The 19,114-nt window shown below is 44.0% G+C and overlaps 1 protein-coding gene across 2 annotated transcripts; it reads right to left on the reverse strand.

The window, feature by feature from the left end:
- Window positions 1-1,674: 1,674 nt before the first annotated feature.
- Window positions 1,675-10,703, reverse strand: ndfip2 (Nedd4 family interacting protein 2). Of its 2 annotated transcripts, none has more exons than XM_086126318.1 (8): window positions 10,492-10,703; window positions 7,477-7,678; window positions 5,757-5,875; window positions 5,559-5,646; window positions 4,571-4,695; window positions 4,438-4,504; window positions 4,208-4,315; window positions 1,675-3,242 (listed from the first exon to the last, which is right to left on the reverse strand). In XM_086126318.1, the coding sequence occupies exons 1-7, from the start codon at window positions 10,516-10,518 to the stop codon at window positions 4,212-4,214; spliced, it is 732 nt and encodes a 243-aa protein (XP_085982444.1). In that variant the 5' UTR covers window positions 10,519-10,703; the 3' UTR covers window positions 1,675-3,242; window positions 4,208-4,211. The 2 variants fall into 2 exon arrangements, with proteins under 2 accessions (XP_085982444.1, XP_085982439.1); XM_086126313.1 differs by having other exon boundaries at window positions 5,745-5,875; window positions 10,492-10,701.
- Between the last annotated feature and the right edge of the window lie 8,411 nt (window positions 10,704-19,114).

Below are 19,114 nucleotides of genomic sequence, written 5' to 3' on the forward strand. Positions count from 1 at the left end.
GATTTAGGTTGATAAATTATATCTTTATCCATCCATTTTTCTGATTCGCTTTCTCCAAACCGTGGATTACTCCTGACATAAAGGCCCTCCTGAAGGAGAAGAAGAGGGCTTTTGTGTCGAGAAACAAAGAGGAGCTGAAGGCCGTGCAAATCCAGCTGAGGAGAAGGATCAGAGAGGGGAAAAAGGCCGACAGGATGAAAAATGGAGGATCAGCTACAGGCCAGTAATGTCACTGGTGTCTGGAGGGGCCTGAAAACCATCTCAGGCCACAAAAGCCCATCAGACATTGTCTGAGAAGGACAAGGACTGGGAAGATGAACTAAACCGCTTTTTTCAACCGGTTTGACCAGACGTCTTTGCCTCCCCCCAACCACCAGCACCCCCTGCAGCTGCACACACTCTCACTGTGGACCCCCCCCGCCCCCCCTCACTTTCAGCTTTCAACAACAAACAACTGCCCTCTCATGACACGATACCCCCAACCCTCAGTCTGTCTCCTGGTTCCTGCCTGTCTGTCACGACAGCGCAGGTGAGGAACCAACTGAAGAAGATGAAGGTGAGGAAGGCAGCAGGTCTGGACAAGATCAGTTCCCGGCTGCTCAGGACTTGCTCCAACCAGTTGTGTGACATTGTCCAGCACATGTTCAACCTGAGCCTGAAGCTGGGCAGAGTTCCGCAGCTATGGAAAACTTTGTGCCTGGTGTACCTCCCCCCCCCCCTCTTCAATTTTCCTGCTGTAGATTGCAAATGTCTTCATTGTGGGACAAATAAAGGTTTTCTTATCTTATCCTCAGAAGGGTCACGGGCCATGCTGGAGCCTATCACAGCTGTATTCGGGCAGTAGACGGGGGACACCCTGAACTGGTTGCCAGCCAATTGCAGGGCACATAGAGACAAACACCCATTCGCGCTCACAATCACTCATAGGGACAATTCAGAGTGATCAATTAACCTATTGTGCATGTTTGTCGAACGTGGGAAAAAGAAAATGTGTTTAGGAACATTTGTGAACATTGCCGAGCTTGCAAATTCATAAAACTTGACTCACTAGTTTTAAAGTGATACTTGTGGCAAGAGTTGCATTTGCACAGTCCTGCTTTTTTGCCTAATTTGACAACGATGCAATCTTTCAAAAAGAAATGCATCCAATTATCAGGTACTAGAATACTTGTATATTTTCTTCACTATTTACTGAAGTTATTGGGGTGTCCTACTTTTGACTTGAGTCATTATTCTAGAATCTAAGATTAAGATATCCTTTATTTGTCCCAAAATGGGGAAATTTACAATCTTACATCTAGACAGTAATTCCAATTTCCAACGAGCCAGTCTCATCCAAAGACAGATGGGAAGGGGCCCAACTCACCCATGACCCAAGTGATGATAAGCAGTAGAGAAAATAAACACGTTGATTTCCATGACGTTCTGCTGACGGTATTTGGCACATTGGCCAAGCAAGATCCAGTTCAAATTTGGTGCATAGTGAGGAATTTCTCTACATTCAAAATGGCAATATCTGTACTTCATTCACGGTAAATCACAGATGAAGAGCACTGAACATTTTCCCATTATAAATTTGTTGGCGATGGGATCTTTTTTTTTTTTTTGTGCTATGAAAACAATGCCTCAATCAAGGATCGACACTCACACTGGGAGAGAAATAAACATTCTTGCTTTGTTTTCAAACTTTATTGGCATATTCCAATACATCAATTAATTCCAGTTACAATAAATGACAAGTTACATTTGCTAAAGCAAAACTCAACAAAATGAGTGCTATTTTATTTCATTTGTTCTGAGTACTGGTTCATGGCTTTGTAAATAAACGGTGGACTCCTGATATCCCTGCTAATCATTCAAGCACATCAATCATGCAGCAAATTTGGATATCGCTGAAAAAGGCTGAGGGCGGAAAAAGGCGATTGATTATAAGTTTGGCAATACTTAAAAAGTCACAGTTCAGATGAGAAAAGAAAGAGAAAAAAATCTGTGTGAAAAGTAAAAAGTGCAAAAGAAAATGGAAAAAACAAAACAGCAGTATTTCACATAATTAAGAATTCAAGTTGAAAAACATGGAAAGCAGTTCTAATTTTTCAACTGCTCCACCACCACATCAATTTAGGCAGACTCAAATTACACTGTACAGAAATTCAAAGTGCAAATATGAATTGGTATTAAGCTGGTATTTACATTTGATTTTCAGGTTGATGTTGACTTTGTCCAGACAGGCTCAGCTCATCACTTGCTCTCAACACACTGAACAATGGCATCTGATTTTTTTTTTTTTTTTTTTAAGTACAAACTAGCAAATAGTAGGTGTTCATGTCATTTGGGTTGTTCCCATTGCCACAAAAAACTTCCTTGAAAAGGACAGACATTTATAGTAATAATAGTACAGAGCAATATCCGTGTTAAATGCATGGCCAGTAAAATTTTTTGTTGTATTGCCAACCTTCCGCATCAATCATTACCATAACTTCATAATCCACAACTATTATTGTAGGTAACTAAATTGCATAGGACTTGTAAAACTTTCTTGCCTTCTGGCCATGTCTAACAAGAACTCCTGAAGCACAATATGGCTCAGAAGCTTTTTTGTTTCATTTTTTTCCCCTCAATGCTCGATGATCACCCGTGAGAACACCCACGACCAGAGCTGATGGTCAGATCATTTTTTCTTTTTGTTCGTATCAGAAATGACAGCAGTGAGAGTAGCCCTCCTCCAGTTTAATTGCCTGGCTGGTGCTGCATAGGTCAGGAATAAAATCCTGAAATTCATCCTGTTAACCATTACATGCTAAAATGCTATTTTGTTCACCTAAGATCAAAAGGATTCAGGTCAAATTCAACTGTCTGATGCCAAAAATCTGATTAATGTTCAGTCTTCCATGGTAAACCACCACGCGATATGTAACCTGCTCCTACATGCACATTTATGAATAGCCCAAAATTGACCGACGTGAAAGTGACTAAGGTGTTAAGGATGTAGGCAGTGCCACTGCAAGTGACAGTGCTACATCCTGGATGGAGTAAGACTTGATCAGAATAGTTCATTGGCTGGCCGGCACAACTACAATCTACATCTATTTGCTATGCATTTCAACTGTACTTGCCTCTGTACATTTACTTTACTGCCCTTCTTCCTCTTCCCTGCAACAATGGCCTGGCAGGTCATTCGAGGGTGCGGGTGGATGGTGGTTGTAGGATTTCTCAATGGAAGGGAATGGCGATGGGGCGGAACCCTGCGGAGAATCACCAAAAAAATCATGAGGGCCCACAGTAGCAGGTAGTAGACATAGCCAAATGGCAGCCTGTGGGATGGGAGGATAGGGATATGATAAACTTCTACTACAGTGGTCCCGCACATACTCGCAGTATGACATCTGTGGATTCACCTGTTTTTTGTTTTTATTTTGTTTTTTGGGGCAACAAACCCCCACTTTTCATGGACAATGCATATTGAAGGTTAAAGAGTTTCCAGGCTTGGTCAAAAAATAAAAAGAAATACATTCCCAATGCATTTCAATGGCCGTCAATTAGACGTGGACTTTTGCTATTCGCGGCCCAGCTTGTTATCCCCGAGAATAGCGGGGGTCCACTGTACAGTGTTAAGTTGGAAGATCACCAGTCACCACTAGATGGCAGACATTGCTTAGTTACACATTAACAGGGCACGTCTTAAACAACGACCTTAGTAAACCAAATATCTTTTTTGCCGATTTAGAATGACTTCTAAAATAGTACCTGAATAATATAATTTCTGTGCCTTTGTTGAATGGTCATTTTTATGCTTGCCAACCCTTTGCATTGTTGGGGAATCACAGTTTGTGGTTGTTTTTTGATTGTCGTTATTTTTTTCCCTGCTAAAGCTGTTGCCCCCGCGACCCGGCCCCGGCTAAGCGGTAGAAGATGGATGGATGGATGGATGGATGGTTATTTTTTTTCGTTTGTTCAAACCCTTTGTTGTTGGAAGGCTAGGTCTTTGATTCAAGAATAGCGAAATGTATTAGGACAAATATTATATTCAGATACTGTGACGGCCATTGGTTTATAAAAAAACAGAAAAAAACCCAGCCATGCACATGTTTTGTCCATATTTAAAATGGCATTTTTGTCATATAAAGCTGCCTAAAAAGCGTGTGCCCCATGTGGCCCCGCGGCAATTGTGACCCTACCCTTCAGTTAGACTAATTAGATTTTCTTTTACCTTGTTAATACAGGAAGAAGAGGCGAGTTCTGTGTGAGGAGGCCATGTTCTCGGTCATATTGCGGACCTTTAGGTAGTTGACAAAACCCCTGAAGAACAGCAAGAGACCTGAAAAGGAGAGGGCAATTAGGGTGCCAGCAGACCTTTCAAATAACGATGGGTAGGACGGATTGGTTTTAAGTCAACAAAGTATATGGAATAGCCATCCAAAGTGAATTGTCTGAACTTACCGAGCAGCAGGAAGATCCACCACAGCCAGTACTGACCATTGAAGTAACCAGTGAAGTAGTCAGAGAACTGGAAAAGAAAAATGCAAAATATTTATGTAGACCACAACAGGTTAGGGGTAACATCATCACATACCCTGACAATGAGTATCCACTTGATGAGGGAGAGGCCAAAGCCACAGATGGCGCCGTAGCGCCCTGCAATGGTGTTGGTCAAACAGAAGGACAAACAGAAGCCAATCCAGTTAAACAAGAAGGCCACTAGAGGGAGACAAAAATAAAAGCATGAGGTGGGCTGAGCAAAAACCTGCAAGACGAACCGAAAACAATCTGACTTGAGATTTGACATGTCAAGCTTTTTTCTTCACAAGTAACACCATCTAAACCAGTGGTTCTTAACCTTGTTAGTGGTACCAAACCCAACCAGTTCATATGCACATTCACCGAACCCTTCATTAGTGAAAAATAAATATATGATTTTTTACAAATTCAAGACATTAAAAAACACATTTATTAAAAACAGAAAAAAGTAAATACAATTACATGGCATAAGTATAGTTTTTTTTCCCAATTGTATGACGTACTATCACGACAGTCACATGGTGACAACTGAGCGAACAAAATTTCCCGCAGCACTGATTGGACAAGCAATGTCATGTGATCATCTGCAGCCAGCGATGGCCAAGCGGGGGTGTCATAACTAATTGACATCTTGAGTCAGGTATGTTTTAACCTTCATGGCGGAGGCTCCGTCAAACCCCTGAGACGATTCACCGAACACCTAGGGTTCGATCGAACCCCGGTTAAGAACCGCTGACCTTAACTGTTGAAAGTGCTCTTAAGTCTTCATAAATGGGAAACTAAAGAGCTAATTATTATTTAAAGATTATTTAAAGAAATTTAAAGCTCATGAATAGCTTTAAACACAGCAGGGCGTTGGCCCTGTGGGGCATCATGGTGTTGCAAATTAATTGAACCACATTCAAAATGAAATTTTAGAACAACTTCACAATGTTCCCAATGTCATCTGAACTATAAAACACATAAAATTATGTTTGCTGCTATATGCTACGTTATGGTAATTTTTTTCCTAACATTTAGGATTTTTTTTTTCTCTCACTTACTAAAAAAGGCCAGCATGAAGATTCCATCATTCCCAACTCGAAGCTGGTCAGCATCGTTGAAATCATCTCTGGGAATAAATTCATCCTCCTGATGGTGATTCATGGACAGGTAATTATGAGAAAAACACAGTAACAAATCAACAAAACATTTGTGGAAAGAAAACAAGCAATAAAATGGATTCGCACCCGCGAAATCACCTCCACAGTGGAAGCAGCCAAGGCGGCGGCTTTTGCTTTTTCCGCCTCATCATATGTGGGCAACGAAGTGGCCACACTATAAGGTGGTGGCACTGGGAAGTCACTTTGGAAACTTGTCTCTGTCGTAAAAGAATTTAAGAGGAGAGATTAAAGTACACAGGCCATATTATGGTGACACTCTAACGGAAACCAGCAATCAGTCTACAGAGATTTCAACAACAAAACAACCAATGGGGCTACATGAACCCCACTACAGGAACATTTTGAAAAACTTTTCAATTTATCGTGGCCCTTTGTCTCCACCAAAACGGTTTACCCAGGTAAAGAGATTCCCAGAAGCTTTCTAAGCACCTTTGACCCACTAGGCTCTTTCTGGGCATAGCTGGAACTTTTAAATGGGCGTGCTGCATTGATAAATGCTGGTTGAACTTGTTGGTGTGTTGTTTGGGCCACCATTAGCTAACTCCTAAATTCTAGTCTGCAGTATTGACGAGCGGTCCTGGCAAGTCTCAATATTTTAAGAATGGAAGAAAAGTGAATGGATTGGACGGACAGATTAAGAGGTCCAGGCTCTTTAGAGCATTTTCAGGGACAGACATCCAGTGCAACTTTGAATCTGTGACAGGGAACAACCGCGTACCAGCTCATTTCTGCCGAGCTAGGTTAGTTACATAATGTTCACACAACAAAACAAGTCAGTGGAAGCTGCTAATTTAAAACAAGACTAATGAAAAAGCTCCCGGATCACAAACAGCCATAGTGGAAATGAGCATCGAGTGAGCAAATGGTACGACCAACTAGTCTAGCAATGGATTCTGCGATCGCACTGTTCCACGAAATGCTCACAACAATATTCTGCGTTATTTCCTTTGAGTATGTTTAAATTTGTAGCCATTTCCATCAAAAAAACAAACAGTGTGCGCACGTGTTTTAGTGACCAAACCGCACTGAAAATGTTAATCTTTTTCAAGTGTCCTCACCAACAGTAGGCATTCACAAAACAGGATGGATGGATTTCTTAATGGAAAGTTTATCCACCTTTGGGAGCCACTGTAATATTCAGTTTAGATGTAAACATTGTGTTTACATTCAGGGGAATTTTTTTTACCTGAATAATGAAGTATTGAATGTTGAATGAATTTATACTTGTATAATTGCGCTGACATGTTAAAAAGACAACTGTTAATGTTATAATGGAAACGTAATGCTTACATCACAAACCCATAGGAATTTTACAGTAAACTCTGACCTTTTTCTTTACTTGGATTTTGATTAATAGCTGTTCTGGAGGGACATTTTGAGACAGTTTCAAGTAAAGGCATCGTGAGCTGTCCATCATATGCTACAGAGAACTTCAGTCTCCTGCAACGCCACGGCCGCCCTGGTAAATTTCATTCATGTTGATGTGTGCCCTTTTAAACACTAGATGAAGATATACTGAAATACACAAGCTGCAAAAGTCACTGTCTGAATCATTTTCTGGTAACTGCATTGACGTTTAATAGCCATCGGGTGGCAGTCATGTGCATTGTAATACATTAGCACAATGCCCCCCCCTGAACACGACATCAGTCTCATTTGTGTTTCCTGCCCTGCACTACCTGACCGTGGAAATGCCAATTAGCTGGGCCACAGGAACTGCGTATTAACAGGAATTTATATAACCAGGAACTCAATGCAACTGGACTTGTTGGTGGAAAAGGGGCGATACAGTACAAACCTTGCACCGCGGCAGTTGCACCCAGGTCAATATGGGCATAAGGGGGCGGAGGTGCATCTGCACCCCCAGCTTCTGCTGGTGGAGATGCAGGTAGCACGCTGATCTGCATCTGGCTTTGGTCCTGCGACGGTCCAGCCTGGGGGGTAGCACAGGGCTGCTGCTCACTGCCGGAGGCTTCAGAGGAGTCATCCTCGTTATGCAGCTGAAAGTTCAGACAATAGCTGTGAGAACACCATCCAATCCACAAGGGATGACTTGAGCCTGGCACAGTATTGGAAGCAACCAAAATAAGAAACCATTAAATCTTTTGTTTTTGTTTTTACAGGAAACCCTCAGTAATTCCATGGTTTGGTATTTAAATGATGTACAGCTGACAAAGATGACCAACATGAGGACAACAAGTGTGACAGGATGGCTGGACTCTGTTGGTCAGGGAAACTCAAATAAACCAAAAAAGACACAAAAGTGTTTAATAGAGCAATCAAACAAACTTTGACATAAGTCTCTAGACATGAGTGCATCTTTGAACAAACGAGGATCCTACAGGTTTCTTCAAGTTTAATTTAAGACCTTTAATACCTATTTAAGACCATTTCTTTTACACTTAATACCCATTTCATAGCCATAACGGCAAAGAAAAGCAAAATCTGTCAATTTATGTTAGTTCTCGAACATAGAAATGTGCAATATGCGCCGAATGTATGAATGCAGCATATTGAGTCGGCTACTCACACAACACTACCACAGCGCAGACCCACACCACAGGCAATGGGCCAAGTACAGGTGTGGTGCCTAGGTGCGACTGTGAGCGTGAATGGTCATTTGTCTTTGTATGGCCTGCGATTGGCTGGCAAACAGTTCAGGGTGTATCCCGACTGCTGCTCGAAGACACGGCTCCAGCACACCTGTGACCCTTGTGAGGATAAGTGGATCAGATTTTTATATTTTTTTATATATACATGTGTGTGTGTGTGTGTATGTATATATATATATATATACAGAGAGAGAGAGAGAGAGAGAGAGATTGTATATACACACACACACACACGCACACAAGGAGATATATCCTGGGATGAGTTCAATATGTTTATGATATTGAACTCAAGATATGTACATTCAGGATATTAATATGGAAATGAGGACGATATCAGGCACGTGACCATGCCACACTTGTGTTGCATGTAAATCTCAGTACTACCAACCACAAACACGAAAAAAAACTGTGGCAGTTTATTGGTGATTGGAACAGATTTTTTTTACACCCACCCATTTCAATGGAGAAATTTATCGAATGTAATTTGAGTTACAAGCTTGGTCACAGGAGAAATTTGACTCATAAATCAATCTATCATTGGAAATGTGATGTAGCATGCTGACTTGCCTTCTTTTTCAATTTGATTCCACAATTAGACCTTTCTCTCCCCATTAACAGCTGTACTTTTGCCCAAAGGGAAGTAAGCAACCTCCTTAACACCGCCGGACTCTGGTGACAGGGATGATGATCTACGAACCATCTTTTTAGAAGCCATAATGAAAACCGTGGAGATTAAAATCAATTATAAATGCCAGCTGGTCAAGGCGCACATATTACATAAATCCTCAAAGCTTCATCACGAGCCTACTTCGGTGCCCAAACAACATGTGGGTCTGCCTTAGACGACAGTACTGTACTTGAAACGTGACAATTGTTTTGAACTACTCACTGAATAAGGCTCATGTATTTCCACATTTGTCTCTCCATTAACACAAATACACTCACTCAGTTTTTAAACAATTCAACTCAATTTTCAAGCACTTTACCAAAAACCGCAGCTCTAACAAAGGGCTATTCGAAACATAAGTCAACAATCAAAATAGTATGTAGAGGTGCAGAGTTTTATTCCCGTGTTGCACTTGTTGTGTGAGGCTGCTATTTGATGAGAGAGAGGAGCAGGATTACAGTCTCCAACAACCAGTATGAGGGCACCGGGATTACAGATGTCTAGGACCAGGATACTGAAATAATAATCTCAAAATCACACCGTACATGACATTCACGGTTGCTACAAGATGGGTTTGCATGTAAACAAACAACTGCGGTTTTCTACCAGCTGGGGTTTTTTTTGGTAGTTGGCAAGGATTGTTTTAACTCCCCTGTCCGATTTAGTCCTCTCTACAGTTTCACTTTATTTTAGCGCCAGCTCTCATCCATCTCTCCATGTCGACTTCCCGGATGCATGCTTGGTCAAATGGATATTGGAGGTGAAGCTTCCTGTAGTATTAGGCCTGTGAATAGGCAAACGTCCAATACCGCTGATATTCTCTGGTCAATAAAATACCACGAACAAAAGGCTGCCCAGCCTAACCGGGGACAACTTAAGTGACCTGCTGTACCAGGCTGCTGGTAATGACTCACACAAGTTCCTCTCGGCCAAAAAAAAAGCACAAAACGGGTTAGATCGTTGTGTACCCTACACAACGATCTGAATCACGTATCTAACAAACCACACCATAGATGCTATTGTAGTTAAACAGTAAGAGCTCATATCACCGTGTTGTGTAACTGGAACCAACCCCCGCTTCAAGCTGGCGAAGGCAGGCATCTTACGACATGGGCATTGGGCAACCATGTTTAAATACGACGTTTCATCATTGGCACCTGCCGATGAAACGTGTCTTTCCATCACATCTGTAATCAAGACGCTGTCCAGGGAAATAAAGGCGTTGGCACTTTCAACAACAACAACAAAACTGCAAAATACAAAGAACGCAGGTGAACTAGTGTATTGTTGGCAGAACCAATTTGCTACGGTTAGCCTAGCATACGCGGAAGTGTTCACCTTACTGGTTGTAACAAACGCGCAACGGAATTCGAGAAACCTTTCTTTCTAACAGCGCCAAACCAGATTGGACATCTGAAAGAACAACATATAAGGCGTCCCAATTAAATGGTAGACCTTGGTGGCAGGGCCCCGTTGGGTTACTGTGGTTGGTCATGTAGGCCAAATACCACAACATTAAATACTCAGTACTTACCACTTGGTATCGACTTGTTGGGTCCATCGTGAAAATAAACAACTGCAGAGCAAGCCAGTCAAGAGAGTTCCGAATTTGTCCCGTTTACAAAACAGAAAATGCTTTATCTCACAAACACCTAAAACTATACTAAAACCGTCAGCATAAGAAATGGCCGCAGTTTACAGAACAGTCGCTTCGTTGTTGCTTCAAAAAAATTGTCATAGTGTCAAGTTCGTATTAAAGTCGAACATTTCCGCCCGAACATTAAAAAATACATTTCCTGGACAGTTTTAAAGACTTCCATTTAAACATTCACGTACTGACAGAAACGTAGGTGAATATATTTTTCACTTTTTCTCGTGTATAAAGTACTTAAAATCAAATTGAGTTTAGTTTTACGCATTTTATTTTGCAATCCGCAAGCCGCATTTCCGATATTATATCGTTCTTCTTATTTCCGGAAGGCCGAGTGATTGGACGAACCAGATGACGCACATACCAATCGAAATGATGAATGGTTAACCACAATGTTTTTCCATTCCAAGTAGAAATCTTTAGATCTTTGATCGTATAAGAGGAATTAGGTCGTTTGCAGGTCATTTAGCACCATGCTCTCCATAACATGCGATGTGATAAACCAGAGAGGGGGCCCCCATCATCCGGGCGCACCCCAGCCCAGTGTCGAATGGCCTTCCGCGCGGACGGGGAGCGGTGTCCCCCCGCCCGCTAACCTTGATCAACCGGGGGGCGGCGGCACTACGGTATCGCCGCGTCTAGGCGGGATTCTGATTTAGAGGCGTTCAGTCATAATCCCGCAGATGGTAGCCTCGCACCATTGGCTCCTCAGCCAAGCACATACACCAAATGTCTGAACCTGCGGTTCCTCTCGTACTGAGCAGGATTGCTATTGCAACAACACATCATCAGTAGGGTAAAACTAACCTGTCTCACGACGGTCTAAATCCAGCTCACGTTCCCTATTAGTGGGTGAACAATCCAACGCTTGGTGAATTCTGCTTCACAATGATAGGAAGAGCCGACATCGAAGGATCAAAAATTGTGCTATTTCGGTCAATTAAAAAAAAAAAAAGCTAATTTCTAACGTTTAGTTTCCCCAACATATTAACTCTGAACTTTGTTTCCTTATTCACCAAGCACTAAATATATTAGTTCATCGTAGTTTTATGTGCAGAGCACAGGAAGAAATTACAGAAGGTTTTAATTCAGCAAAATTCGGTGTTTGTCGTTGTTAAGTCTTTCTTCTGTGCGGTGTTTTTCACCCACAAAAATCAGATATGATTCCCTTTCCTGATTATTTACAAATTACAGAACCTGGCTTTTAAATCCAACAGCCATTTATTGAGACAAAGTGATGATCCAGTGAATGAACAAATGCAATTAAACTAATATACCCAAACAGTTGACCCCATTATGAAAGTAAATAAATACAATATAAAGGTGAAACAAGTCTTCATTAATAAAGATGCTTCACACTTTTTGGCCCTTAAAGTCAATTAGTCGGAACCAGTACATGACAAAAAAAAAGTTCACTTCACTTCACGATAGATGTCACACCTTTATTCAGTTCATATTGTTCTGCAGTAAGAAAGAGGAAATGACGACAACACCCAAACCACAAGCTTTCAGAAACTACTCACATGTACACACACTCGGAAGCAGACATGTTGGAAAAAGCGTAGCCAATATACAGTAATCATGTTTTGCATCAGAGACCAATACAGGAAGAGAAAGCGGACCCATGTCTGGTACCAAACAGATAGATGATGAGAAGGCCTAAATGAGATCTCCACACGTCTATCCATAGATCTATCGAGCTAGCTTCCAATTGTGAATGTGGGGCCGATGGGTCCAACTATTCCTTCACACTTGAGAGAGCCATATATTCTGTAGATAACTTTCATGTCCAGCAGAGGGCAGACACGATTAGATTATAAATTGAGGAACCTTTTCATATGCAGTACTGTACTTCAAGATGACTTCGAAAGTAATTGATACATTTATAAATGATTGTGGTGGTCACAACACCATATTGTAGACAATGTAGTGTTTTCTTTAAAACGTTGCTGACACTAATCTGAATCTCCCCATGATGTTCAAAACACAAGAGTGTATCGAAGCTGACTGTTTTAATAAATGTCCTGTACGGAGCCAACACTATTAATTTGCCATTTGAACATGCTTGTGTGATTCCTTGCCAACAGACAGCTGTTCTGGCACTTACCCGTGTGATTTCTTTTGACTTGGGTGCACGGATGTGGTTTAGTCAATCACAGAAGTGTTCTCTCCAGGGACAGAGACAGCTGGGCGTCCTTGCATGCGGAAAGATGCGGTCATGTTAATTTCACCATAATGCTAATCATTTTTGTGTGTTAATGACTGTTTCCGAAAAAAAAGCTGATCATGGCAGCAAAAAGGATTGATCCAGTTCACACATATTACAAAATAAATGACATAATGAAACAGAGGAGTGATGGACTTTACCGGTCATCTGAGCATGGCCGCTGTTGTGTATTCCTCAAAAGATCATGGAAACATAAGTGAATAATGTAAAAGTGTACAGAAAAGTCAAGATTTTCCCCATGGTACCCAAGACCGGGTGTTTGATGCTGAAACACTTTTTTTCCCTCTGCATCCCGCCTCTCTCTCCCACGCTCCCGCCATCACTTGCCTGCTGCTGATGAATTAAAAGAAAGTATGTCATTTGGCAGCCATGCGGGGAGGAAGGAGGAAGACATCAGAAAGAATTCATTCCGTGAGTTTCTCCAACATGGGCCCGGGCTCGGCTGTTTTGTGCCTTTTCGTGGTTTGCATGCGGTTATTTGGGTCAGTTATTGGGGGCAGCTCTGTTCACCAAGCAGTTTTAACCCAGCTTGACAAAAACAGGACAAGTACAATGGCGATGTTTCATATGCCTGCATTCATATTCGGAAAATCTCAGCTTCAGTGTTAGGTGCTTTTTTTTTAACCAGAGACACTCAACACTTCTGCTGCAAGCAGCTGCTGTTGCTATGCGACTCCACTCTGAGTGAAGCATCACTAAAGCTTGATTGCAGCACCGGTCTTTCTGCTGGCACCTGAGAGTTTTTACATGTGAATCTGGGCCATAATGTCTTTTGCGGACTATGCTGCACCTCATTATCTTGTTTGCCATTCTCAACATAATAAGTAGGACCGTACACGAATCGGTGGTGACTCGAATAGAGACACGAATAGACCATTAAAGCAAACGCCAAATCAGAATTTTTGGAAATGGTCATAACGGGTCGGAGCGTGTATGTTTGAGCGGCGACGCTCACATCTCAGTATCTGTATTGGGGTGTTGCAGAATGAGTCAGGCCAAGCGGCGAGCAAGCAACAAACTCTTTAATGAGAACAAAAAAGGGAATACTGTTGGCCGTAACCACACCAAAAACAAGGCTCACTGATGCGTAGCTTCATCATTTCTCCATTCTTTCTCCCCCAATCTCGGTTTTTGCTCTCGTTACCTTTGAGGCCAGCCCAGATCAGAGGAAGCTACAGAACTTCATTCAGTGTGTATGTGGGGGAGCGCATGTTGCGTGTGGAAGCATGCTGCATTCAAATGAACATTAAATTCAACTGTTAAGCAGTCAGGCAATAAAGCCTAGCTAAGCAGTGTACCAATTCCTTTGTTTACTCGCTTTGGTTACTTGGGCTTTCACAACATCCTAGCAAGGGAGATGAAATACAAAAATACTTGTGTTAAATGAGCGCTACCTGGAGTTAAAATTGGTTCGAAAGAACACTCTGGGTTCTGCCATTGTCCAGTATACTGCAAGGTATCCTGGAGTTTAAAATTAAGTTATTTTAAACTAAAAAGGAAAACCTTTCAGTAGGTTGATGCGGCTGCGTTAGCGCATTGGTGTAGACTAGAGCATAGACTCCCCAATGCTTAGCAAGTCTTCTCTCGAGTAAGTAAGCGGCGTAGGGTCGCCAGAAACAAACAAAAATAAAGACAATACCAGGGAGCACGTCACTGAGGCAGCGACTCCTGCGGCCCCCATCTCCAAATAACCAGAGGCAGACATGAACATTATCTCCTATCAGGCATAGATTTTGATGGCCGGAGCTTGGCAAGGATGTTCTGCCTGCACATGCCTCACACAAGCTACCGGTGGGTCTTCTTCAACCATTACCGGTTGCACCTCGACCATGGTCCCACATCATCACTGGTCTCTCTCCTCCTAAAGACAAATCCGTTGTTTTTACCATTTCGGACCGCTTCTCGAAACAGGCCCACTTCATCGCGCTACACAAGCTTCCATCTGATTTGGATCCACCAACCTTCTCATTAATCACATCTTCCGCCTCCATGGGATTCCCATGGACCTAGTGTCCGATCAGTGTCCACAAGTTATCTCCAAGGTTTGGAAGCGGTTCTCTCAAGCCACAGGAGCCACTGCAACCCTATCATCTGGTTTCCACCCACAGTCCAACGGGCAGACCGAACGGATGAATCAGAACCTGGAGACGGCTCTACGATGCGTGTGTCCCCAATGTCCTTTGTCTTGGGCAGCCCATCTACCCTGGGTGGAGTCCGTGCACAACACCCTCGTCTCATCAGCCACAGGACAGTCTACGCTCATGTCGGCCTATGGTTATCAGCCTCCGTTATTCCCATCTCAGGAGGGGCAAGTGGAGATCCCTTCTGTGCAGCTCCACCTGATACGGCCCGATCAAGTCTGGAGGGACACTCTGGCAGTCCTGTCACGGAATGGGCAGATTGGGGACTGTCTACAACGCAGGACTATCAAGTGGGGCAAAAAAGTGTGGTGTCGACGCGGGATTTGCATCTGGCTGGTACTTCTCGCAAGTTGGGACAACACTTCGCGGGACCTTTCTAGGTAAAAGCAGTGATCAACCCAGTTTCGGTCAAGCTTCGGCTGCCACCCATCATGAAGGTACACCCTGTATTCCATGCATCTCTGCCCAAGCCTGTGGCATCCAGCCCTGTTTGTCTGCTTGTGTTGCGCTTGTGTGTGATGTAAAAAGTACAGTCCCGATGCTGTTTGGCTGTCGGCGACACACCACCATCCAAAAAACATGGCAAAATGGGCAAGCAAATACTTGAACTGCATTGCCCGGCACACAATCGCGTGTGACCGCACAAACCGCATTGAATACATATGGAAATGTGCTGCCAAAAATGCTCAACTTGCATTTGGTCTGACAGCAGCACAAGATACTGGAAAGTAAGGCATACAGTACATAAAGTGGCATAACCAGGCAACAGGAACAGTGTTGAACAAATGAGGACTTACGGTCCCAGAGTTAAGATGGCAGACACCAGCAAAGGTTGTTGAGATGATCTCCATACAGAAGAGTGCAATACTGGGAACAGCTAAGCTCTTACTCAGAACCCTCTAGCTCCCAGGCCTCTGGTAGAGAAACCGAGCTTGAAGGAGGTGTAGGAGGAGTAGGTTACACATTCACAAGAGAGCTTTATTTTTGAAAACCTCATGAATATAGACTTGTGAGTGTCTGCAGTGTTGTGGGTAATTAAAGGCATTCTGTAATAGTCAGAACTTTGGCAGTTATTTTAGATTTTGAGATTTCAAAATTATGTCTGAAGAAAAAAAATCCCCTAAAACACACTCAAATAGTCATTTTAGGCTCATCAGGTTTTTGGAACATGCCACATTTGTATGAACCTGTAATGTGAACTAATTTAAAGTGATTTTAATAGCTTGAGGACAAATCAACATTGTTAAATGCTCAAAATATCTGAGATGTGAGAAACGCCACCTGTTCCCTCGGTCTCTGGAAGAAAGTCATGTAAGTGTGTGCTGATTCATTTTGACCTCATAGAAAGCTATATATTAAAAGAAAAAAGCTATATCCTGTATTTGTGCCATATTTTGCCATAATGTATCAGTCCTGGCTTTGAAAAAGAGTTTGGGAAGATGATGTAACACAGGCATTTGCTTGATAAGTTGTGCAGAGAATGGATAATGGATGGACGTTTGACTATTCTATAGGTACTGCCCTACATTCAACTCACATTTTTGGTCATATTTTTATTGTTTAATAAAGTCCTTGCTGCAAGTTTAACCTGCAAAAAAAATACTCAAAATTAGAAAGCTGCTCCTCAATACAAATGTATTTCATGCCTTGTAGTCTATACCGAATTTAGTTCTGTATTTAGTCCCTAAATTGGGCCAAAACCCATCACTGAACTTTTTAGAGCAGTCCCCCGACCCTGGACCCCCCTTTCTGAAACACATACATTTGATTCAACAGGCTGATTGAAGCCACTCACAATTATATTCTCGAATGACTTGTTAACGGATTAACTGTGCAGTACAACCCTTTCATATATTATAAAGGAAGGGGAGATTAAAAATCTCACACATGACCAATGGGAGTTGCATACTTGCATAAAAGAACGAAGGACAGGAAACGCCAAGCTCAGCATTTTCTGAAGTCATTTCCATGCATACATTGTGCGATATATTTTGGGTACATGCAAACAAAGCTAGGAAACTGTGTTCTTAACCCTTTGCTGTGCAAGTGGTTTAAAAATGATCCAGAGAGTATGGAGGTCAATAACTCTCATCCATCCATCCATCCATCCATCTTCTACCGCTTATCCGGGGCCGGGTCGCGGGGGCAACAGCTTTAGCAGGGAAGCCCAGACTTCCCTCTCCCTAGCTACTTCTTCCAGCTCTCCCCGGGGGATCCCGAGGCGTTCCCAGGCCAGCTGGGTGACATAGTCACTCCAGCGTGTCCTGGGTCTTCCTCGGGGTCTCCTCCCGGTGGGACATGCCCGGAACACCTCACCAGGGAGGCGTTCAGGAGGCATCCGAATCAGATGCCCAAGCCACCTCATCTGGCTCCTCTCGATGTGGAGGAGAAGCGGCTCGACTCTGAGCCCCTCCCGGATGACCGAGCTTCTCACCTTATCTCTAAGGGAGAGCCCGGACACCCTGCGGAGAAAACTCATTTCGGCCGCTTGTATCCGGGATCTCGTTCTTTCGGTCACGACCCATAGCTCGTGACCATAGATGAGGGTTGGAACGTAGATCGACCGGTAAATTGAGAGCTTCGCCCTTTGGCTCAGCTCCTTCTTCACCACGACAGACCGATACAACGTCCGCATCACAGCAGACGCTGCACCGATCCGCCTGTCGATCTCCCGCTCCCTCCTGCCCTCACTCGTGAACAAGACCCCAAGATACTTAAACTCCTCCACTTGGGGCAAGATCTCTCCCCCGACCCGGAGGGGGCACTCCACCCTTTTCCGACTGAGGACCATGGTTTCAGATTTGGAGGTGCTGATTTTCATCCCAACCGCTTCACACTCAGCTGCGAAACGCTCCAGTGAGAGTTGGAGAGCCCCGTTTGAAGGAGCCAACAGCACCACATCATCTGCAAAAAGCAGGGATGCAATACTGAGGCCACCAAAACGGACGCCCTCAATGCTTCGGCTGCGCCTAGAAATTCTGTCCATAAAGATTATGAACAGAATCGGCGACAAAGGGCAGCCTTGGCGGAGTCCTACCCTCACTGGAAACGATTCCGACTTACTGCCGGCAATGCGAACCAAACTCTGACATCGGTGGTATAGTGACCGAATAGCCCGTATCAGGGGGTTCGGTACCCCATACCCACGAAGCACCCCCCACAGAACTCCCCGAGGGACACGGTCAAACGCCTTCTCCAAGTCCACAAAACACATGTAGACTGGTTGGGCGAATTCCCACATACCCTCGAGGACCCTGCTAAGGGTGTAGAGCTGGTCCACTGTTCCACGGCCGGGACGAAAACCACACTGCTCCTCCTCAATCTGAGGCTCGACTTCCTGACGGACCCTCCTCTCCAGCACCCCTGAATAGACCTTACCAGGGAGGCTGAGGAGTGTGATCCCTCTGTAGTTGGAACACACCCTCCGGTCCCCCTTTTTAAAAAGAGGGACTACCACCCCGGTCTGCCAATCCAGAGGCACTCTCCCCGTTGACCACGCGATGTTGCAGAGGCGTGTCAACCAGGACAGCCCCACAACATCCAGAGCCTTGAGGAACTCCGGGCGGATCTCATCCACCCCTGGGGCCCTGCCACCGAGGAGCTTTTTAACCACATCGGTGACTTCAACCACAGAGATAGGAGAGCCCACCTCAGGGTCCTCAGACTCTGCTTCCTCCAAGGAAGACGTGTTGGAGGAGTTGAGGAGGTCTTCGAAGTACTCTGCCCACCGGTTCACAACGTCCCGAGTCGAAGTCAGCAGTGCCCCATCCCCACTGTACACAGTGTTAGTGGTGCACTGCTTCCCCCTCCTGAGACGTCGGATGGTGGACCAGAATTTCCTCGAAGCCGTCCGGAAGTCGGCTTCCATGGCCTCACTGAACTCTTCCCACGCTCGGGTTTTTGCCTCGGCGACCACCGAAGCTGCGTTCCGCTTGGCCAGTCGATACCCGTCAGCTGCCTCTGGGGTCCCACAGGCCATAAAGGCTCGATAGGACTCCTTCTTCAGCTTGACGGCATCCCTTACTGCTGGTGTCCACCAGCGAGTACGGGGGTTGCCGCCACGACAGGCACCAACCACCTTACGGCCACAACTCAGATTGGCCGCCTCAACAATAGAGGCACGGAACATGGTCCACTC

This window comes from Hippocampus guttulatus, chromosome 1 (genome assembly GCF_054856545.1).
Source record: "Hippocampus guttulatus isolate MCC_2025c chromosome 1, RoL_Hgut_1.0, whole genome shotgun sequence".
NCBI lineage: Eukaryota > Metazoa > Chordata > Actinopteri > Syngnathiformes > Syngnathidae > Hippocampus > Hippocampus guttulatus.